Below are 24744 nucleotides of genomic sequence, written 5' to 3'. Positions count from 1 at the left end.
CTCTTTCTGTCACTACAGAAGAAGCAGCTCAGCTTCTACTCAAAGACTTTCATCAATTTCCTCCGGTTCCCGAGTAAAATGTATTTGCGGGGCTGATAGAGATGTTCAAGAATACTATGTCCCTGCATTTAAGAGAAGGTACATGCCATTGTGTACCGTGCATGGGTACTTAGAGACGAGCTTAAAACATGACCCATTAATATCTCTCTGTAGTATGCTACCTAATAATATATAATGATGCGTAACATCCCATCACGTCTTACAGGTAACATGAGCATGTTAACATGCGTGAGCTCTAGCCGTAATAATGGCATGTTCCTACTCGCTCACTGTGAGCAACTGACTGCATATGAAAATGATCATATTTTCTATCATAATAAAAAAAAAAACTATTGATTTTTTTTTTTTAAACCTTCATGGTGCAAACTAGGGATGGTCCGAACCGAGTTCGGTTCGGGTTCGTACGAACACGAACCCTCGGTAATGATTCCCGCTGTCTGCCCGCTCCGTGCAGCGGGCGGATCCAGCGGGAGGACCGCCTGGAAAACTGGGATACAGCCATAGCCATAGGCTGTATCGCAGTTTTCCAGGTGTTCCTCCCGCTGTATCCGCCAGCTCCACGGAGCGGGCAGACAGCGGGAATCTGATGCCGAGCGTTCGGGTTCATACGAACCTGAACCTCGGCAGGTTCGTACCATCCCTAGTGCAAACCTCGGCATTCAGACTCTGTTTATATATTTTTTGCCAGCTATGCTTTAAAGAAGTTAGAAAGGTTTCCAGACTTAAACTTAAAAAAAAAAAAAGACTTAAAGTGAATCTGTCACTAGGTTTATTCCCCCTTAAATGAGGGCAGCATAAACTAGTGACAGAAATGGTGAACAGATTGGTGTATTACTTACATTATTCTGTTTAGCCGTTCTCCTAATATGCAGGAGAATAAGATTCTAGCCACACCCCTCACCCCGCCCTCCAGCTGCTGATTGACAGTTGACTGCCTGTAGACAGTATGGATAGATAACTGCCAATAAGCAGCAGGTAGGCGTGGCTTTCTGCCTCTCATGAATATCAAGGACTACTGAGTTCATGCACATGACGGTGAGGACTACTTATTGTCTATGTTATTTAGGAGGAGATCTCTGGATCAGCTGCACAGAATAATGCAAGTGATACATCATTCTGTTCAGCTTCTCGGCCACTAGTTTATGCTACTCTGAGAGAGGACACCATAGACCTACTGACAGAGTCTCTTTAAAAAAATAAAAAAATAAAAAACCAAAAAGGACACTTTTTTAGTGAGTCATGTCCCTAAAGTCCAATCCTCTTTGCTAGTTTTGGATAAAGCCTTAAAAATGCTTGTATTGTCTGGTACAAAGAGTCAAAGAGGCGTTCCCTAACTCCTGAATAGCTACAAGCTGGAATGCTTCCTCTCCTCCCCCTCCCTGCATGATTGACACCTGGAAGCTGAGTCCCAACGGCTTGCTTGGGAGCTCTCCGCCTCTTTGACTCTTTGACAAGCAAGCCGTTGGGACTTCACAGACGGATATATGAAAAGTACCAGGTGTCTCCCTGATCTACCAGTTACCTTACAGTGACAGCAGTTTGCAATGTGAATTGCAACTGACAGAATCCCTTTAAATAAGTTCCCATTACGACATCTGAATTCCTAAACTGTATATTTAGTGATGGATCCTTTCTTCGAAGAATATTTGTCACAGTTTTTCTTTTTTGTTATATTACAATAAATTAAATTTCAATGATCTTTTTAAATTTTGCTTATGATGGTAAAGTGGAAAGGCCGGGGCTTCAGTCTGAGCGTTCGTCAGTCATGTTTCTATGGATTTCATTTATCTCATTTGCACCTTCTTGCTTCCCTACAATCTGCATATTCCCCATCTCATCTCTCTTTTTCATGTTTATCTATTTTCTCTTTAATCCATTGGTAGCCATGTAAATTCAAGCGAGCGCATTAAAAATCAGTGCAACCATGTGGAAACTTGCAATTCAGTAACTGTTCACATCCTACGCTGCTGTAGTTAGAGGCTTCATTCTTAAAGGGAACCTCTTATCTTTCATGCTGCCTGAACCTTGTGTCATCAGGGTGACCCCCCCCCTCCCCCAGCATTCTTGATATTAGATTTTTTCCCTATACCCAAAGAGGTCATCTATCAGTCAAGGCTGGGGGGCAGGGAGAAGTCACTGGGAAGTCATGTTGTTCTGACAACGGGAAAATGATGAGAGGTTCCTTATAAGAATAAATAAAAGCAACATGCTTTATTCCTTCATGTTCTAATGGAAAATATCTATTGCTAATGCAATAGAATATCTTGTATGTACTAATGTATTGTGGATAGTATATTGTTATAATCCCTTTAATGTTGCATGGTATACATGAGTAGCTGTTCGTCGTGTCCCACACTGGTATAGCGGCTTTGTCTATGTGAGTATTTCAAAAACTGCACGAGTAGTTTTTGTGCTATTTTGTTTATATTGGAGTATCTGTTACTCTGTATGTAAATACATTAACAATTGCATGGTGAAAAGTCAGTGTACTGTACATACATGTAAGTGTGCAGTTGTATACTTTTTCATCTATCTATCTATCTATCTATCTATCTATCTATCTATCTATCTCCTATCTATTATCTATATATCTATCTATCATCTATCTATCTATCTATCTATCTATCTATCTATCTATCTATCTATCTCTATATCTTCTATCTATCTATCTATCTATCTATCTATCTATCTATCTCCAATCTATTATCTATCTATCTATCTATCTATCTATCTATCTATCTATCTATCTATCTATCTCCTATCTATCTCCTATCTATCTATCTCCAATCTATTATCTATCTATATATCTATCTATCTTCTATCTATCTATCTATCTATCTATCTATCTATCTATCTCCTATCTATCTATCTATCTATCTATCTATCTATCTATCTATTATCTATCTATCTATCTATCTATCTATCTATCTATCTATATCTCTCATATCTATCTATCTATCTATCTATCTATCTATCTATCTATCTCCTATCTATCTATCTCATATCTATCTCATATCTATCTATCTATCTATCTATCTATCTATCTATCTATCTATCTCCTATCTATCTTCTATCTATCTATCTATCTATCTATCTATCTATCTATCTCCTATCTATCTATCTATCTATCTATCTATCTATCTATCTATCTATCTCCTATCTATCTATCTATCTATCTATCTATCTATCTATCTATCTATCTATCTCCTATCTATCTTCTATCTATCTCCTATCTATCTATCTATCTATCTATCTATCTCCTATCTATCTATCTATCTATCTATCTATCTATCTATCATCTATCTATCTATCTATCTATCTATCTATCTATCTATCTCCTATCTATCTATCTATCTCCTATCTATCTATCTATCTATCTATCTATCTATCTATCTATCTATCTCCTATCTATCTTCTATCTATCTATCTATCTATCTATCTATCTATCTATCTATCTATCTATCTCCTATCTATTTATCATCTATCTATCATCTATCTATCTATCTATCTATCTATCTATCTATCTATCTATCTATCTTCTATCTATCTATCTATCTATCTATCTATCTATCTATCTATCTCCTATCTATCTATCTATCTATCTATCTATCTATCTATTATCTATTAGTCTACTCCGTGTAGCATCTGTGTTGTCTTCTGTTCTTGTGTGCAATAAATGTCTTCTTCAAAGCATGGACTGCAAAACATGTGGAAGTAGGAATTTAATGAACCTTCTGTGAAATATCAAGGATCATATCGTATTCTTTTAGTATTCTTTTTTATAATCATTGCTTGTTCCATAATGCAGAACGCAGGAGCAACATTATGAGCACCACGCTGAGCAGCACACAGAACAGAGTTCCCGCCAGCATAGAAGCTATGACCGGAGCGCTCACTATAGCACCGAGCTGGCCTTCCTGGAAGAAGACATCCGCATTGCCCGGGCCTTGGCAAGAGAGCAGATCGATAAAGTTTCTATTCAAAGGCTGGTAAGGAAGCAAAGAATACAGACACAACAGTGTAGAGCGATGTTAAGGTATAGCCATATAAGACACTTCACTTATCCGCTCCTTATCGAGCAGTCTTTCTCTAGTAGGATCTGCATAAAGATTTAACATGTTAATTATTTGGGGGGAAGGCGAATCGGCGACGGAACATTCCGCGCATAAATTCCGCCGTGTGAACAACAGAGTGGAAATCATACCCTCAGGGCCCTATTACAGGGGACTATAACCATGCTAAAAATCGTTATATCGTCCGTATTTAAACCATAATCGTTCCGTGTAATTGCAGGCAATGGTCGAAAAATCGTTTGTGTGTCATTTATCGTTCATTTAGGTCTGACTCTAAAATCTTTGTTAAACCAATGTGTGAGATAGGCTTTAAGCGATCACAAAACGATCGCAAAATGAATTTCCGTACGATATATCGTACTGTCTAAACGCTGATCGTTATGGAAAAAAAAAAACGTTACTCCGACATCGTTAAACGTACGATTGGGCGAATTATGCTGCGTTTACACGAAATGATAATTGGGCCGATAGTACAATTAACGATGTCAGAGTAACGTTTTTTTTCCTAACTATCAGCGTTTAGATGGTACAAAATATCGGATGGAAAATTCTTTTTGCGATCGCTAAAGCCTATCTCACACATTGGTTAAATCGGCGAACGACTGTTCACACGGAACGATCTGCGAATTTTTTGCGAACGATCAACAACAATTTGAGAACATGTTCAAAGATCAAAATGAATGATTTCTCACTCGTCGTTTGATCATTCGCTGTGTTTACACGTTTGAATTCGATCATTATCGCGCAAATTCGCACGATAATCGTTACGTGTAAACACAGCATTATCGTTCCGTGTACTGTAAACGTAGCATTATAACTATCGATCTGGGTAATATGGTGAAGGGTTTCAGATTGACAATTAACAATCTCATTTGCAATGGTTTATCGATAATCGTTAAAAATCATCCTATGAGAGTAAGCCATTTTTAACAATTAGCGATTAACGATAGCAAATGAGATTGTATATTGTCTGAAACCCTTCACCATATTACAGAGAACGATAGTCATTAGTAACGATTGTTACTACGATTGTTTGCTCCATCTGATCCCAGCAAAAGAAGGAACAATTTGGAATTACAGAGAACGATTAGTGAATGAATGCGGAATTACAGCGAACGATTAGCGAATGATAAATTTTAGGGGCCAGATGTAAATGAACGCTTATTAACACACATTTTTTTGCACGGAACGACTATTGTTTAAATTCGAACATTATAACGATTGAATAACATAACAAAACTGAACGATTTCTCGCTCGTCGTTTGATCGCTGGGTGTTATTACAGGGACAGATAATCGCTCATTTTTGATTGTTATGGTGAATTTTGAAACGATAATCATCATAAACGGGGCCCTAACCAAAATGAGAAGCAAAGTGGGACTCAAAAATGGCAACGTAGACATAGGAATGTGCCAGAAAATATAGTGCATCTTACTACCGTATTGTCCGGCGTATAAGACGACTGGGCGTATAAGACGACCCCTGACTTTTAATCAGATTGTCAGGGATTCGCCTTATACGCCGAAAAATGTTAACCCCTGCCTGACCGCAGCAGGGGTTAACTGCAGCTAAACTAATAAAAAAAACAAACAGTTAACTCACCCGGGCCCGGTCCCGGCCTCCGTGCGTCTTCTCCTCCACTCCCGTTGCTGGAGGAGCCAGTGTGACGTACACTGCCTGCGCCGGGGATGCCCGAAACTCTCCCCAGCTGGCGAGCGTCTAATCGGAGATGCTCGGCTGCTCGGGAGAGCTTCAGAAGAATGACAGAGGCTATGGGTACTTCCGGAGCCTCCCGAAGCCTCTGTCATTCTTCTGAAGCTCTTCCTAGCAGCCGAGCATCTCCGATTAGACGCTCGGCTGCTCGGGAGACCTTCGGGCATCCCCGGCGCAGTCAGTGTACGTCACCCTGGCTGCGCCAGCAATGGGAGCAGAGGAGAAGAGGCGGCGAGGTCGGGAACAGGCCCGGTTGAGTTAACTGTTTTTTTTTTTTAAATGGTTGCCCCATACGGTGGTGATGCGGGCCATTTCTGAGCCCCCCCACCGTATGGGGCGACCATATAAGACGACCCCCGACTTCTGACAAGATTTTTGGGGTTTAAAAGTCGTCTTATATGTCGGAAAATACGGTACCTATTATTTTATTAGTAGTACTGTACTGTTTGGGGCACAATATTTCTTGTTCCTGTTACTTTCCCTCTATCTCTCCTTAAAGCGGTACTCCAGGCTATTTGTATTTACAGTGTACGGCCGGGGAGGGGGTGGATATAGAAGCCGACGATCACTTACCTCCCCGGTTCCAGCGCCAGGTCCCGGATTGCACCAACATGTTCTCCCGTGTGGCTGTCGATTCCTGGTCTGAGCTGCAGCTTGAGACGTGACGTCTCAAGGCAGCTCAGCCATTCAGAGGCCAAGGCGGGACTCCACTACAACCGCTGAGTGGCTAAGCTGCCTTGAGACATAAGTGAGGTAAGGGACCGGCGGCTTCTATATCCACCCCCTCCCCGGCCATACACTGAAAAAACACATAGCCCGGAGTACCCCTAAGTACAGATAAATTTGAAATGCAGATTAACTTCCATTTTCTTATATTTCTGTGCCTTAAAGGGGATAATTTTTTTTTCTTCAGATTAACTAGTGTTAGAAGGTTATACAGATTTGCAACTTACTTCTATTTAAAAATCCCAAGTCTTCCAGTACTTATCAACTGCTGTATGACCTGCAGGAAGTGGTGTATTCTCTCCAGTCTGACACAGTGATCTATGCTGCCCCCTCTGTCCATGTCAGGAACTGTCCAGAGCAGGAGAGCACTGTGTCAAACTGGAAAGAAAACACCATTTCCTGCAGGGCATACAGCAGCTGATAGATTTTTAAATAGATGTAAATTAGAAATATATAGAACTTTCTGACACCAGTTCATTTGAAAAAATAAAATAAATAAATTAATTAATTAATAATAATAATAATAAAATAATAATAATAATAATTAGAAAAAAATCTCCCAATGACCCCCTTTAAAAAGATAAGAAAATCTGGTTTTAGGGCTGGCTGGTCTAAGTTTGCAACTTCTATTAGATAGCTTAGTTTTATGCCAAAAAGGGGCACTTTTTTGGCACCTTAGACCATGCCCCATTTCCTAATACCCACTGCTTCATAAAGCCAGGGTTTTGGCACACATCGCACTAGGCTATTTAGGCAGTTAGTTCTGTTTATCTTCCCCATTGTGTGGGTCTTCCACTTTGCTCATATATAGCACTACTGCATTTAGAGCTTTTTTCTAAAATTAGCTTTTTAGAATCTGAGTGCCAGATTCCTTGCAGTTTTTTTTTTTAAAGAAACAGGTGTTCTTCATAACCTTTGTGTTCTGTTAAAGAAGAACCATCATGGTGCCTGTTAGCACATTACAATAACCCTTCTTCTCTCCTCATTAAATCAGAAAATGGGCAGGATGAGCGGAGATACTCCTAAAAGTGTGGCAACTAGTCATGCGGCCAGAGAGCCGCCATGACTAGTCATGGCTCTGGCACAGGCAGAGAGACCCATTAGGGTCTCTCTGCCTGTCGATCATCCCCACAGAGCGCGCCGACAGGCAGAGAGCCGGGACTAGTCACGGTTGCCGCCCCTCTTCCAGCCTCACGTGCCACAACAAAACTACTTTTTCCTGCTGCACAGAGGGCTGGTATGCTGGTGGAGCTGCAAACTATGGGGGACATTGATTAAGTCTGGCGTCCCGCAGTGTCAACCATCTGAAGTATTATGTAGAGGCGCACTGCCCCTTCATAAATTCTTTGCGCACCAGTGTAATTTTTCTGTGCAAAAAACCATAAATTCAGCGAACCCAGAGTCCGCCCCCCCCCCTCCGTTCCGCACAACATATTGGAATAAAATAAACAGCAACCCACATGAGACTCTTTAGTCGCACACATTAGACTCCTTAGTAAATGTCCCACAAGTAAGGCCCTATTACACAGGCCAATCAGGAGAAAGCAAGCTCTGACCTGTCCGATTGCTCCTTGTTCCCCACTCGCTGCTGGTGCTATAACTGACAGTGAGCAGGTAAGAGCGGGGAGGGCCGTAGGGAGCTATAAGGGGGGCTACAGATCTAAAGATCGTCCGGGGAACCCATAGGGGATAGTGGCACTCTGCTGTGACTGTTGTTATTGTTAAAAAAATTCATTATGTTTAAAGAAAGATTATGCATGTTGGTGGATCATTGCCTTTTAACACTACCTATAACACCAACGGCCGATAATCGATTGGTGTAATAGGGCCTTAACTTTACAATACTATAACTATATTATACTATACTATTACTATGACGATACTATACTATTACTATGCTATACTATACTATTACTATACTAAATAGAGAAAATCTGGAAATCTGGAAAAGAAGAATTAAAGGGGTTGTCCAGCTTAAATATTTTTCTTTCAAATCAACTGGTGTCCGAAAGTTATATAGATTTGTAATTTACTGCTATTAAAAAAAAACTCAAGTCTTCTCATACTTATTAGCGTCTACAGTATACAGTATGTCCTGCAGGAAATGTTGTTTTATTTTCAGTCTGACACACTGCTCTCTGCTGACATCTCTGGCTGAGACAGGAACTGTCCAGAGCAGGAGAGGTTTTCTATGGGGATTCACTGAAAAACAAGACAGTTCCTGTCTCGACCAGAGCTGTCAGCAGAGAGCACAGTGTCTGACTGAACATTTCCTGCATGACATACAGCAGCTGATAAGTATGGGAATACTTGATATTTTTTAATAGAAGTAAATTACAAATCTATATACCTTTCTGACACCAGTTGATTTAAAAGAAAAAGATTTTCCCTGGACAACCCCTTTAAAGTCACAAAGTGGAATGAGGGTTAGGGTACTGTGGATAGAAAATATAAGTGTTTGATAATATCCTAGCAATAAAATATATATAAGATTACACTATACTTAGATAAGTATAGACGGCTGCCTGTGGAATTTCCTGTAGAATGTGCAGCCCTGTTTCTGAATCAGTAAAGCGCAGCATGTACGACACATTCTCCTTGTATTTATAATATTCCAAGCATCTTAAAACATTCACTTAGTATTCTAATTACGGAGGGTACCGGTTTCTGCGTGAAGAGCTTGGCCGGGTTTCAGATAAAGTGGCGGACACAGATTAACCAAGCTCCCCGGATTCAGAAATTGGAGACACTTCAGGGAAGAAGTAGTTCACAGCGTATATCTTCTGCCAATGATGTTATAAACATTTGGCCAGAGATCGACTTTAATGGGAAAATATTTCAAATAAGGTCACCTTAAAAATCTTACAGCATTCTCTGGGATGATTGGGACTGGAATCTCTCACCTTCCGCAGCATATTCAAGCGGTGTACATGGCCTCTCTCTGATACCTCTTAGCTGGCCAACAGTATCGAGATGGCTTATGGGTTACATTTCTCATCCATGAAGCAGAAAAATAGGGCTCATCACTTGAGCCTTCTTACTGCCATTCGCCATACTTTCCAAAAAAGATACCATAGCAAAATAAATAAATAACAATAATAATAATATTAAAAAAACATATAAAAAACCCTTAAAATAAATAATAAATAAATATGAATGAATAAATAAATAAAAAGATACCATAGCAAAATAAATAAGTAAATAAAATAGACACTATAGTAAAATAAATGAATAAATAAATAAGAAAAGATACCATAGCAAAATAAATAAATAATAAAAAAGCAAAAAAAAATTAAAAATAAATAAATAATAAAAACCATACCATAGCAAAATAAATAAATAACAAACAAATAAATAATATTAAAAAAGAAGATTCATAAAGGCGCCTTTTGCGGAGGTATAATTGGTTAATAACAGCTTTACCCTGTTTCTTTTATCAGGTCGAGGAAAAATTGGCATTACAGAGGCAAATCCACGAAGAATGTGTAAGCCGTGCCCCAGATATATTGGTCCGTCTCAGATCACATACTGTTTGGGAAGGCATGCCTGTGAAGCTTTTCTTTACTGTCCAAGGATTCCCGACACCTCTTGTACAGTGGTGAGTAAGAGAAGATTATCCTATCCAACTAAGGTCAAAGGGGTACTAACTCTCAATTCTCATCGCTGCTCCATTGAGAATTCTGGGAAGAAAGGATATGCAAAATAGCTCTCACACCTCTTGGGCAAAGAGATGTCCCTTCAAGTCAAGTCTCACTCAATCAAGGAGTCTTAGAACATTGACTGGGGATTTTATGACAAGCCAAACCATCTCTGCAAAAGGAAAGATTTCCCATCTATAGACAGCTGTTTCAGGGTTGTTGCCCCTCGTCAGTGCAGAGCAGGGTGTTTGCTGGCTAGTGGGTCTGTCGATGTGGGTCAAAGAGCTACTAACTCTCATTAAAGTGAGTTCGTCATAAAGAGGTATGAGAGCTATTTTGTGTATGCATTTTTCCCTATTCCATTAACAAATGCATATACTACAAATATAGCAACATGGGCACAACTCCTGGTAACAACACTTAGGGGATGTTCATGGTTTTTTTTACATTTCTTAACACATGCATACACAAATCCCAAGATATGTTCACTGGGTCTTAAACCATCTCAGTGAAACTTGGTCACCCATATGGTTACGGGTGCCAAACTACTCATCCTGCTCCACTGGCTCCGTACTTCCTACATTAGACCAGTGGATGGATGAATTAGGCCAGACTCAGGAAACTAACTGGGCTGATAGGAAACATGATGCCTTCCTAAAAACCTGGTCACCATGGTGGAATTATAAGATAAGCACCACCCCTGCTCCCAAAAGCTCAGACACAGATGTACCAGGCAAAACACTTCTACTACCGCACAAGTCACTTAGATTACAGGTGTTAAACTCAGGCCCTCCAGCTCCAGCTAAAGCTTTGGCTGTCCAGGCATGATGGGAATTGTAGTTTTGTAACAGCTGTAGGGCCTGAGTTTGACACCCCTGCCATCCCCTCTTCCCCTGCCATCCCTTCCCCAAATCTTAGCACAAACTCTGATTACAGGACTCTTGTACTCGTATGTTTCCTCTACCTATTTGCCGCCCCCAATAACCTCCAGTTATTGTTATTCAATGTTCAGCTTCTATCAATTGCCATATTCCTTGCAGTTTTTTCTGTGAGACACAGTGCTCTCTGCTGCCACCACTGTCCGTATGAGGAACTGTCCAAAGCAGAAGTATACCCCATAAGAAACCTCACCTGCTCTGTTTGTGACACAGACAAAGATGGCAGCAGAGAGCACCATGAAGTCATCACAGCATAGGCCCCTCCCCCTTCATGACCTCATCAAACGGCTCAACCTTGAGGCCTAGGCTCGCCCTATCCCACATGCAGTGAACTTACTTAAATCCTCCTTCAGATGGCCAGTTTTAATGATGTCACACAGGGTGCGGCACCTAATCAACAATGATGTCATGGAGGGGGCGGGGCCTACAACGTTAATGTAGGCTGGGAGATAGGGCACAACGCTAGTAAAGCCCCACCCAGATGGCACTGTCCACCACTGGTAACATGCATTTTTGAGCGGAGAGACCACCAAGAAGTTGTTTATACAGTAAGATATGAAATGTTCAGAATATAAGCTTAAAGGGAACCTGTCATCAAAACAATGCAATCTGATCTATCACCATCATGTTATAGAACAGAAAGAACTGAGCAGATTGATATATATCTCAATGGGAAAAGATTCAGTATACCTTGGAACCAGATGATTGAAATCCCTGATCATTCTGTGATAAGGAGTCTAGTGGGCGGGGTCACTCTACAGACTGGACTCTTTAGCACGGAAACATCAGAGATTTCAATCCATAAATTACAGGTTATACAGAATCTTTTCCCATAAAGATATATATCAATCCGCTCAGCTCCTTCTGCTCTATAACATGATGCCGATAGCTCGAGTAGCATTTTGATGATGACTGGTTCCCTTTAAAAATGGTGCTTTGACAATAGGACAATATCACTTTAAGTTGAAGTCAGGTGTAAATTTTATTTACTGCTGTAACTAACTCCTTACTTGATTTCTACCACTATAATCATAGAAAAGCTCGGAGTAAATTGAATATTCTTTTTCCAAATTAATTTCCCATGTAATTTGTTTTTGCACTGTTGGAAACTCCGGACACTTCCATAGTGTTCTCCTTACATTCCATTTTGATCAGCATTATAAGGTGACACAGCCTCTCGCAAACCGACCATTATCTATAATTAAATTGTTTGTAGCAATGAAATACAAAGGCGGCTTACCGAATGCCGAGCAATGTCAATGCACCCTGAGACCACGTGAAATTAACTTGGCTGTGAATATGATACTATTGACTTTGCTGAAATGAATCCACTCTTTTCATTAGGTATAAGAATGAAACTTTGATTAGCCCAGCAAGTGAACCAGGAAAGTACAGGATTGAAAGCAAATATGGAGTAAATAGCTTGGAAATATACAGGTAAATGATGTTTGTCGGTAATTCTTGCTGTATTTTTTTTTTTTGGCCTTAAGGTATACTGTATGTTATAGGTATTGCATTAGTGTCATTGTTCTTGAAGAATACATACAGAGGGGAAGAAGGGAGCTTTTTTAGGCAGAAAGTATAACTTAGAGCCTTTTTATTAGAGCAAAAAGAACAGACTGCTGCATTAACCTAAGCTTATTTTATATACTGTACATCTCTACTCTGTACCTTTGCAAATAAGAAGAGGTTTTGCTGAATTACTAAATATAAGGCCTCCCCTGAAAGTAAGTATGTACAAAATGTCGGAGCGTTGGGCTTCGTGGACAGAGTATACAGCAAAGTCAGAAAAGATCTCGGCACTCACTTGCAATTAGGCTTTATTCTATATGGAGGTGCACATAACAAACAACAGGACGCATTTTGGCAGTTGAGAAAGGGGGACCACGCCGAAAAGCGTCCTGTTGTTTATGTGCACCTCCATATGGAATAAAGCCAAATTGCAAGTTACGAGAAGTGAGTGTCGGGAATTTTTCTGACTCCCCTGAAAATAAGACCTAGCAAAGTTTTTGTTTAGAAGCATGACCGTCGAACAGGACACCAGGGCATGCCTTCACTGTCCGTTGCAGAGCAGCTGCATGCAGGACATGAAGACTGTCACCTGCCATCAACCCTTATGTTACCTCCTGCAGCTGTCACTTGTAAATGTGCAGACAAGGCATCAAGAGGACCATCCCCTGCCACCATCCCCTTTGTCCCCTAAAAAAGAGCTGCACACAGTTTGCCGTTATCCCATTGCCTGCCACCATACCGTACGCTGTCCCTGCTGTGCTGTACAAGTGTGCTGTGGTGAGCTCCCCCTGGTGACCGGAAGCCGCCATACCGTACGCTCTGTCCCTACTGTGCATGTGACATTTGAATACTTCTTCATGGAAAAAAAGACATCCACGGAAAATAACACCTAGTGCATCTTTGGGGGCAAAAATTTATATAAGACACTGTCTTATTTTCGGAGAAACACGGTAGAACCATAATAAGCATATATGTTAGTGGTGATGCAAAAAGCTAGAAATAGGTTAAACGAAAGCATACACATACGCATACAAAAACATAAAAAATAACTTCATTCATGCAGTATATCCCAGGATTCGGGCATTGCTGCCATGTAAATCTTACACATTGCATACATTGACATCTTGCACAGAGACTCCATCTAATCTTTAGATATAGTCAGGTGAAGTGCACAACAGCACAGCAGTGAGACCAAGTCTGTGTGACTTATAATTTAACCCCTTAACGACACAGGGCGTACAGCAGCCGAGAGCAATAGAACGCCTATCATCTCATTGATCTATGCAGTATATTCATACTGCATAGATCTCAATGAGGGATCAGAGCAGTGAAACTAGAAGTCCCCCAGGGGGAACAACTCTAACCCCAGGGGGAATAACTGTAACCCCAGGGGGACTTCTAGTAAGTGTGTAAAAAAAAATTAATAAATGTTTTTTTTTTTATTAATAAAAGTTTGAATCACCCCCTTTTTCCCATTTTATAAATAAATAAATAAACATATTTGGTATCGACGTATGCGTAATCGCTCAAACTTTGAATTTATTTCATTTCTGATGTCTCACGGTAAATGGCGTAAGTGCCAAAAAATTCCAAAGCGCAAATTTGGGCCTTTTTGGTCGCATCAAATCTAGAAAAATTGTAATAAAAAATTATCAAAAAGTTGCATATGCGCAATCAAGGTACTGGTTTTCTAGGGCAGGAAGCATTGTATCTGGTCACCATACTGGCTGTGATGGGAATGACTGGTGTTTGATCAGGTCTATACATAGGCACAGATCAAGGGAGACTGGGCAGAATGTCATATATAAATTGGTTGACTGGGAACAAAGAGGCATCCAGGAATAAGACAATTAAGATCCCCTGTAAGCAGCTGGCATAGCCTCAACAGACTCCGGTCACTTTACACCATCTTAATCCCCTGCAGATTGTCTGTTTCCTTTTTCAATTTTTAGGCTATGTTCCCACACCGTAATTTCTGCTCAGTATTTTGGTCAGTATTTGGCAACCAAAACCCAGAGTGGATTGAAAACACAGAAAGGCTATGTTCACACACTGCCATGCCATACGCACAGCAATGGCGTTTTTAAACAGCAAGATCAATCCCATTTAAGTTTATAGGAGAAAAAAATGACAGTTTGCTAAAAACAAGAAAAAAAACAACAACAAAAAAAAACCACCCAAAAAACAAAACAAAAGACCACGTCCTCAGCATGCTGTGTTTTGGAAAAGGAGAAAAACATAACCCCAAAAACTTCATGTGAGTAAGGCCAATCATAAACGTCCACTGACATCTGGTCGCTGGTGTTTTTTTTTTTTGGTGGGGGGGGGGGGGGGGAGAGAGCAGATTTCAAGGCAGTGTAAAGCCAGAGGGAAGCTTTGCAGTGTGCAGTTTCTGGTCACCTCTCAATGGGGCTATTGAGGGCTATTCTGACACTAACTAAATTTGTATTTTTAGAACATTGAGTGCCTGTATTTATAGGCTTGTCGACGATGACAGATTTTTGTGAATGACTTTCTAGGCCAACAGTGACCATAGATTGTGGATGTTAGCTATACCAATGTATGCAAGTTAAATCCAATTTGCTCCTGTGTAGACCCAAATTGTAAACTCTATGGGGGAGATTTATCAAACATGGTGTATAGTAAAACTGGCTCATCTGCCCCTAGCAACCAATCAGATTCCACCTTTCATTCCTCAAAGACTCTTTGGAAAATGAAAGGTGGAATCTGATTGGTTGCTAGGGGCAACTGAGCTAGTTTCACTTTACACCATGTTGGAGATTTATCAAACATGGTGTAAAGTGAAACTGGCTCAGTCGCCCCTAGCAACCAGTCATATTCCACCTCTCATCCCTCACAGACTCTGGAAAATGAAAGGTGGAATCTGATTGGTTGCTAGGGGCGACTGAGCCAGTTTCACTTTACACCATGTTTGATAAATCTCCCCCCTTATATCCACTAAGAAACCTGTAAAAACATCACATTTGTCCGAATCTATAGCCACCCCAATCCCCGGGTAAACTTCCACCAGCAGATGGCACTATGCAAACCTGCTAATTCATAAAAATCCTGCTCTAGTTCCTCAGCTGCTTTCTAAGAGTCTCTCTCGAATAGTGAGGTCATCTATAAAAAGTCTCCTGTTACCAAAAGGATGTAGATGCGGGGTACGCGAGGTTAATAACATTGCGCAATGGAATATCTCTGATTTGTAATAGCACTTCCCATGCTTTAGGAGTCTGGAGAGAGCATTTCCAGAGACCCAGTGGACCCTACTTGGTGGGACTGGGGGTGAAGGGGGGGGGGGCATTTTACATATTAAAGAGGCAGTGTCATTAAAGGTGTAGACTTCTCTGATGCTAAAGACTGGTGCCAAGTGTAGTGTCATTTGCCCAGCTGTGACGGGTGCTGACATCAACCCTAATTTGGTATGATTATAAACCTAAATATCAGAGGAGGGAGGGCATTGATACATTGTCCCCTAAAAAAATCAGAATATTGAAAAACAGGGTCCGTTTCTTCCATTGCTGCTACACTGTCCGCCATTGCCCTCTCTCCTCCTCCACACAGGACAGTCTAACCTGAGCCTTTAATAGCAAAAATTTAGCAGACATGTCCTGGGCCGCTAAAGTGCTTCCCTGACAGGATAACATATCTGCTGGGCATGGAAAGGATTAAACCAGCAGCATGTTCAGTGCATTAATAGTGCTTACATTTTACTGGGTTAATGTAAAGAGTTAAAGGGGTTATCCAGCAAAAATATTTTTTCTTTCAGATTAACTGGTTTCAGAAAGTTATATAGATTTGTAAGAATCCCAAGTCTTCCTATACTTATCAGCTGCTGTATGTTCTGCAGGAAGTGGTGTTTATTTTTTTCCAGTCTGACACACTGCTCTCTGCTGCCACCTCTGTCCATGTCAGGAACTGTCCAGAGCAGGAGAGGTTTTCTATGGGGATTTGTTACTACTCTGGACAGTTCCTGACATGGAAAGAAGTGACATCAGAGAGCACTGTGTCAGACTGGAAAGAATACGCCACCTTCTGCAGGGCCTACAGCCGCTGATAAGTATGGGAAGACTTGAGATTTCCAAATAGAAGTACATTTCAAATCTATATAACTTTCTGAAACCAAAAAAAAAAGATTTTCGCTGGACAACCCCTTAAAGTAAAGTTTTATTTACAGAATATAAAGTGATAGAGTGTTACAGCGAGTCTAACTCCATCGATATCTTATAAAATGTAAGAAATTGGGTCTTCGGCAATCAGATTCTTTGTGATAAAGTCAATGGAAGTATTAGGAAGGACATGCATACTGCTCTATTTATCCTCCTGTTTAAAACCGAGTAGGACGTCCAGCCTGTGAATGGATCTCGGGGGTAAAAGCACTTGGTAATTTTTCCTCCTGATCCCTATGATGGTGGCGTCTCCGTACGTCTCTAGTCCTCTCAGCTGTTCATACCATGTTGCTGAGCTGTCTGCAAACTGATCTGTGGAGACTTAAAACAGCTTGGAATTTCTTGGCTGTCATCTTGAATGTACTGTGTTAGAGAGCTCTTCCCTGGTGACATTTGTCTATCTGTATACACCGGGCAATCTTCTGCCTGGGCTAAAAAATACTTAAGGTGCCAGGATGAGAACATCTCATGTAATTATAAATGTCACTCCAAGCATTCCCATCAGTTTATTTAGTTGCTGTTTTAGAGCTGTATTTCAGTAAAAAAAAATATAATTTTATATATATATATATATATATATATATATATATATATATATATATATAAAACAAAGGAAGCGTTCAAAAATACACTTGAGAAACAATGCACTGAATAGAAAAGGATATGTGATTAAAAAAAAATCGGTGAAAGTAGAAAAAAAACTTTACTGCATCAATAAAGAAGAGAGAAAAAAAAAATCAGGAAGAGGGAACAAGTAGTAAAGCAGTAAGAGGAGAACGGGAAGGTAGGTAGGTAGTTGGGGAAAGAAATACATCATGGCACCATCAATGGTAATTTACAAATTCACAGGACTCCCATTGTGGTTTGGTCAGGTAAATGTTAATAGTTTTTTAGTTATAGATGTGTTTTTCTTAAAGTGAATATAATCATGTTTGTATGGGGATATCATATGCGTGTAGAGACGCCCATTACAATACAATATGTTGGTATGTTAAGACCATTGATTATGTTAGAAAAACCTCTCTGACTGCTTCTATGTAATCTAGAAACAATTTTCTTCCATGTACTGCCACCAGGTGGTATACTCAGGAACTGCAGTTATTGTTTTTGTAGAGAACTTTGCAATATGTCATTGATGTTGCTTACTAATAATATGTTCCTTATACATGAAAGGTAGCTCACACATATATATATATATATATATATATATATATATATATATATATATATATATATATAAAATTCAGAAGGCTTAGGATCAGCAGGTGGACATACTGGGAGAAAATAAAATGTTTTTTTTTTTTCATGCGTTCTGTAAAGATAAATATTTAACTCAATATTCTTATTCTGTGTCCTGAGTAATGTTGTTTTTTCTCTCTAGAACCAATACTAATGATACGGCTACATACACTGCAGTGGCCAAAAATGTGCACGGCCAGTCATCTACCAATGCTGCTGTGATTGTGAAAAGTAAGTGGGGCACAAATAGTGAACTTGTAAACAGGAGCAATTAAAAAAGGACTAAAGGGGTTATCCAGCGCTACAAAAACATGGCCACTTTCCCCCCTCCAGATTGGGTGGGGTTTGGAACTCAGTTCCATTGAAGTAAATGGAGCTTAATTGCAAACCACACCTAACCTGGAGACAAGGGAGGGGAAAAAGTAGCCATGTTTTTGACGCTTGAACGTAGCCTTAAGGGTAGAACACAATGCAGTAGCGTTATATAAGCATATAGATAATTGGCTACATTTCTGTGCACCTCTGTTTTGTGTCTTTGTTCCTGCTTTGATATTTTCTATGGTTGAAAATGATAAATAAAGCATTAAACAAGGGAAAGAAAACTTAAAGGGGTACTCCAGCGAGATTCTTTTTCATTCAAATCAACTGGTGTCAGAAAGTTATTTAGATTTGTAATTTACTTCTATTAAAAAATTTCAAGCCTTCCCATACTTATTAGCTGCTGTATGCCCTACAGGAAATGTTGTTTTATTTTTAGTCTGGCACAGTGCTCTCTGCTGCCACCTCTGGCCGAGACAGGAACTTTGTCTCAGTTTTCTACTAATCCCCATAGAAAACCTCTTCTGCTCTGTACAGTACAAAGTTCCTGTCTCGGCCAGAGATGTCAGCAGAGAGCACTGTGTCAGACTGAAAATAATCCTCCACTTCCTGCAGGACATACAGCAGCTGATAAGTATGGAAAGACTGCAAACAGTCTCTAAAGAGCAAATGAGTTATTTTCATTTACTGATGTAAGAACCTACTAGAAAGGTTAGAATAGCGTATTCACTCTGTATTATAAAGGTCTGTGAAATCCTCTCTGGTGATAATGTACAATATGGTCTCTTTTAGGATTCCGATCAGAAGATGAACCCCTTCATCCTGGCTTCTTGCCACACTGTAAGTAACTCTTTTTTTGTTTGCCAGGACAACATCGTATGGGAGTTATACAGTGCAGATTGTGGTGTGATTAGTGATAAAGGAGAATTTTATAAAATCCGGCAGGGGGGAAATTTATTACAAGGACTAACTTACCTCTCCCCGTGCCTGCAGTGAGTGTCAGGACCGGCCTCGAAATCTCTGAGGTGTTCACTTCATGACCCGGCTGATGGACTGGCCGCTCAACCGCTGCTCTAGTCACTGATTGGATGAGCAGCCAGCAGGGCAGACCTCCCCCCCTCCCCCGAGTCATGACATCATCACAACTTGGGGGAAGAGGGGGGGGGGGGAATGACTTCCAGCAGGGGTCCTGAGGCCGGTCCCACTGCTCACTACAGGCAAAGGGAGGGCTAAGTTAGTACTTGTAATAATCCCCCCCCCCCGCGAATGCCGGCAGCCGGATTTTATGATTTGACGGACTTCTCCTTTGTAACGGTTCGGTTTGCTCATCCCTAGATTGTACCATCAGATACATTGCTTTAAGATTCTTACATCAATAGACCGGCGCTAGCGTGGGGACGGCGATGCCGCTGTCCTTTTTTTGAACCACCACCCAGTACCCGTGCATGGCGCCGGACTATTAGCGAGCACCGGCCCCGGCATGAAGTACTGGAGGAAGCCTATTCCCGCTGGCCCCCAGTGTCACAAAACCCACTCCCCTCTGTGACGCGGCTGCATTGATTCTAAGGGGAGGGCAGAATGTCACACTGGGGGCCAGCGGGCTCACCTCCAGTGCTTCAGGCCGGGCTGGTGCTCAGAACTAGACTGGCGCTGTGCGATGGAGCTGGGCGGTGGTTAAAAATGAGGACCACGGCATCGGCCTCCTCACGCTAGCTCTGGTCTATTGATGTAAGAATCTTAAAGCAATCTGATGGTACATTTGCTTTAAGACAAGAATGGCCTTTGTTGGCGATTGAAACAACGGCCATTCTTGCCTTCATGGAGCAGCAGCCATTATTAATTGACATGATCGTTTGATTGCACGGCCGCATCAGACAAAGGCCATGCATGGAACGGCGCAGCATTGCATTGATTTCAATGCAATGCCGCCCAAGCTGTGAAGAACGGCTGCTGTTATTATTAAAAACAGTGGCCATTCTTTTTTATTCAGATCTATATTTTTATTAAAGTGTTACTGTCGTATTTTTTTTCACAGAAATCAATAGTCCAGGCGATTTTAAGAAACTCTGTAATTGGGTTTATTAGGCAAATATGCCATTATCTGCATTCATAAAGACTTTCCCCTGGCCCCCTGGGAGATTAGTCAGCAGCAGAGAGCAGAGAACAAAGGATTACACAGCGGAACCTGTGTGAAAGTCAGTATTCAGAGGTCAGAGAGGTCAGTGCTGACTTCAGAGGAGATAGCTTGGTGATGTAGCTGTAAATTAAAGGGAACCTGATACCGGGGACACGTGCTCAGAGCCCGCCCGACCCCCCGGTGCAGCCCCCGGATACTTCCCCTTTCCGATGAGTCCCGTTTTTGGAGCCGGTCCCGGGACGAAGATATCACCACCGGAAGCCGTGCGCGCACGCCGCTGAGATGGGTCCGATGCCCATAGAGAATGACGGCTCCATTCATTCTGCACTGGTGGGGTCGGGTGGGCTCTTTGTGTCCCCATTGACAGGTTCACTTTAACTCTTTGTTGTCCTGTTTTGGTGCCTCATCTCCCTCCACCCCTCCCCTCTCCATAGAAAACAATGAAGACAGGGGGGAGAGCTTCAAACTGCTTTCTCATGATAAAAATGCATTTTTCAGCTAATAAACCCAATTACAAAGTTTCTTAAAATCGCCTGTACTACTGATAAAAGTAATAAAAAAAAACAAACAATAATTCTAATGAAATTTTGATGCATTGCTATCCTATTCACCTAGACAGATACTGTAGGTAGCCAGATAGATAGAAGATGAGAGGATGACAGGTTGTTCCCGCGTTGCGTTACCAATGGCTCCCTCCATGTAATTGCAGTGCCTCTGACAGCAGCAATTTCTTTCGCCCACATTGAGGTTAAATTCCTGGAAACCTTCGGAGTAACGTTCGGAGTAGAAGGTGAAACGGTTACTTTGTCTTGCTCTGTGCTTTTAACTCCCGACCTCACCAGACTACGACCTCAAGCTGAGTGGTACAGAGACGGTGAGTGACTTTTACCGTGACAAACCTATGAAATGTTAAATGACCATTTTAATATCCTGACAGCTGAATGGGGAATAAATCAAAGTTTTTAACATCAGAACGTCCTCGGCTGAACTCTGTGCATATATAATCGATGGAAAACATTTCACTTGGCGACAACGTCAAACAAAATAAATTGGGGTTGTCTGAGCGTCCACATTAAGACGTATGGAGTGTCAGGAGACATTGATCTCGCTGAGATATGAAGTATAAAGTGTAAAGAAATAAACCAGAAATATCCCGACCACTGGAAACACTCTAAAACCATGGCTATCATGGTGGAATATATCAGGGATAGCAATATTGCTCATTGGGGTCTTGTTGCACATTACTGTGTGTGAAATGTTAAGTATGTGGGAAATGTTCTGGGCAGATACTGTATATTTATACCTCTCTACTTCCACTAGCTCCTTTGTTGGTAATAATGAGAATTATCTTCTATGGACGGTCCTGCAAAGCAAAGCAAAGGCCTGTGGCAAAATTCTATTGCTATCAACCCTACACCTAAACTGCTTAAAGAAGTACTCCAGCGGAAATCTTTGTCTTTCAAATCCACTGGTTTCAGAAAGTTATATAGATTTGTAATTTACTTCTATTTAAAAATCTCAAGTCTTCCAATACTTACCAGCTGCTGTATGCCCTGCAGGAAATGTCTTCTTTCCAGTCTGACACAGTTCTCTCTGCTGACATCTCTGGCTGAGACAGGAACTGTCCAGAGCGGCAGTCCCCATAGAAAACCTCTCCTGCTCTGGACAGTTGCTGTCTCTGACAGAGGTGGCAGCAGAGAGCACTGTGTCAGACTGGAAAGAATACACTGGATACACAATGCATAATTGGAAGATTTGGTATTTGTAAATCAAAGTAAATTACAAATCTATAGAACTTTTTGAAACCAATTGATTTAAAAGAAAATTATTTTAGCCGGAGTATCCCTTTAACACATGGCCCTGGGCTCTCGACAATACACATAGTACCACGAGTACATCAGTAATGGCATAGATTTGCTGTCCCCAGATATGATCCTAATAATGGATTGGGTTCCATTTACACAGAAAGATTATCTGACAGATTATCTGCCAAAGATTTGAAGCCAAAGCCAGAAACAGATTAAAATCAGGTCATAAAGGAAAGACTGAGATTTCTCCTCTTTTTTAAATCCACTTCTGGCTTTGGCTTCAAATCTTTGCCAGATAATCTTTCTGTGTAAATGGACCCTCAGACGTTTCACTTAAAGGGGTAGTTCAGCAAAAAATGTTTTCTTTCAAATCAACTGGTCTCAAAAAGTGCCAGAGATTTGTAAATAACTTCTATTAAAAATATTGAGTCTTCCAGTATTTATCAGTCGCTATATGTCCTGCATGAAGTGGTGTATTCTCTCCAGTCTGACACAGTGCTCTCTGCTGCCACCTCTGTCCATGTCAGGAACTGTCCAGAGCAGCAGCAAATCCCCATAGAAAACCTCTCCTGCTCTGGACAGTTCCTGACATGGACAGAGGTGGCAGCAGAGAGCACTGTGTAAGACTGGAAAGAATACACCACTGATACAGCAACTGATAAGTACTGAAACACTGGAGATTTTTAAATAGAAGTAAATTACATATCTCTGGTAACAGTTGATTTGAAAGATTTGTTCTTGTTGTTGCTGAACTACCCATTTAATGCATGAAACAAGAAAAGTTGCATCAATTAAAATACGTGTGCATTCACACAAGCTCCAATGTTTCATCCTCTCCCAAGGCAAATAACTAGTGTGTCAGATGTATATTTTTAGGAGGTGATATAACAAGCATACATATGCATATTCTAATGATCTTACCTAATGGTGAATAATAAAGTATTTTCTGGTTAAAACGTGTAACCAGGATAGAAAATCCAGAGAAAATGTAAAGTAAATATACATTACTCACATAACCATATATGTGTATGGCTGGAGAGCCATGGGCTGGCCATCATGTTGGACTTCATGTGCCGTTAAAGGGTTTGTTAAAAAAAAAATCTTTCAAATCAACTGGTGCTAGAAAGTTCCAGAGATTTGTAATTTACTTCTATAAAAAAAAAAAAAAAAACTCGTCTTCCAGTACTTATCAGCTGCTCGATGTCCTGCAGGAAGTGGTTTATTTTTTCCAGTCTGAAGAGCGGGAGAGGTTTTCTATGGGTATTTGCTGGACAGTTCCTGACATGTGTGCAAAAGTACGCTGGTTAACCTCAGGGAGATCAACCAAAACTCCGCAGAGACACCATCACATGTCTTGATGTCAGTGAACTAACCAGACCTTCCTCCAGGAAGCAACAACCAAGCCAAGGAATGTCTCCAATCAAGAAAACCACCCAAGCAAAGTATCCATCCACAGACAGCTGTTTCAGGGTATTTGCCCCTCATCAGTGTGGAGTAGGAATCTGGCTAGTAGGAGCAATGCCTAGTAAGTGCATGCAAAAGGGTGCTGGTTGACCTCAGGGAAATCAACCAAAACACCGCAGAGAATACCCCGAAAAAGCTGTCTGTGGATGGATACCTTGCTTGGGTGGTCTCCTTGATTGGAGACATTCCTTGGCTTGGTTGTTCCTTCCCAGAGGAAGGTCTAGCTAGTTCACTGACGTCGAGAGATGTGATGGTGTCCCTGCAGTGTTCTTTTGCATATTTGACTTCCCAGGGGCAATGTTCTAGAATACACTGACGTCGAGAGACGTGATGGTGTCTCTGCAGTGTTTTGGTTGATCTCCCTGAGGTCAACCAGTGTCTGTTTGCATGCACTTACTAGGCATTTCTCCCACTAGCCAGAATCCTACTCCACACTGATGAGGGGAAAATACCTGAAACAGCTGTCTGTGGATGGATACCTTGCTTGGGTGGTGTCCTTGATTGGAGACATTCCTTGGCTTGGTTGTTCCTTCTCGGAGGAAGGTCAGGCTAGTTCACTGACGTCGAGTTCCTGACATGCAGAGGACCCTGTGTCAGACTGGAGAAAATACACCACTTCCTGCAGGACATACAGCAGCTGATAAGTACTGGAAGACTGGAGATTTTTTTTAAATAGAAGTAAATTACAAATCTCTGGCACTTGCTGGTACCAGTTGATTTGAAAGAAAAAAAAATGGTGAAAAACCCCTTTAAGGCTGGGTCCACACTACGTTTCTTCAATCCGTTTTTTTTTATCCATTTTTGCAAAACAACGGATGAAAAAAAAAACAGATGCAGTCGTTTGCATCTGTTTTGATCTGTTTTTCCATTGACTTCCATTTAAAAAAGAACGGATCAAAATGCATCCGTTTTTTTTAAAAAAAACGGATGCGTTTTGATCCGTTTT

General features: G+C 41.0%; 1 protein-coding gene across 3 annotated transcripts in view; it reads left to right on the top strand.

The window, feature by feature from the left end:
• The window catches only part of MYOM2 (myomesin 2), a 230171-nt gene that overhangs the window by 122710 nt on the left and 82717 nt on the right, over positions 1 to 24744 (top strand). For 2 of the 3 annotated variants that reach the window (XM_069974526.1, XM_069974525.1), the window contains exons 3-9: positions 19 to 138; positions 3869 to 4049; positions 10013 to 10170; positions 12493 to 12585; positions 18214 to 18302; positions 19182 to 19229; positions 21236 to 21400. In XM_069974526.1, coding sequence (XP_069830627.1) covers positions 19 to 138; positions 3869 to 4049; positions 10013 to 10170; positions 12493 to 12585; positions 18214 to 18302; positions 19182 to 19229; positions 21236 to 21400 — 854 coding nt within the window. The remainder of the gene's footprint in view (positions 1 to 18; positions 139 to 3868; positions 4050 to 10012; positions 10171 to 12492; positions 12586 to 18213; positions 18303 to 19181; positions 19230 to 21235; positions 21401 to 24744) is intronic. The other variant, XM_069974527.1, reaches the window with a different exon arrangement.

Source organism: Dendropsophus ebraccatus, chromosome 6 (assembly GCF_027789765.1).
Source record: "Dendropsophus ebraccatus isolate aDenEbr1 chromosome 6, aDenEbr1.pat, whole genome shotgun sequence".
NCBI classification, from domain to species: domain Eukaryota; kingdom Metazoa; phylum Chordata; class Amphibia; order Anura; family Hylidae; genus Dendropsophus; species Dendropsophus ebraccatus.
This window is presented reverse-complemented; position numbering and strand designations above follow the sequence as displayed.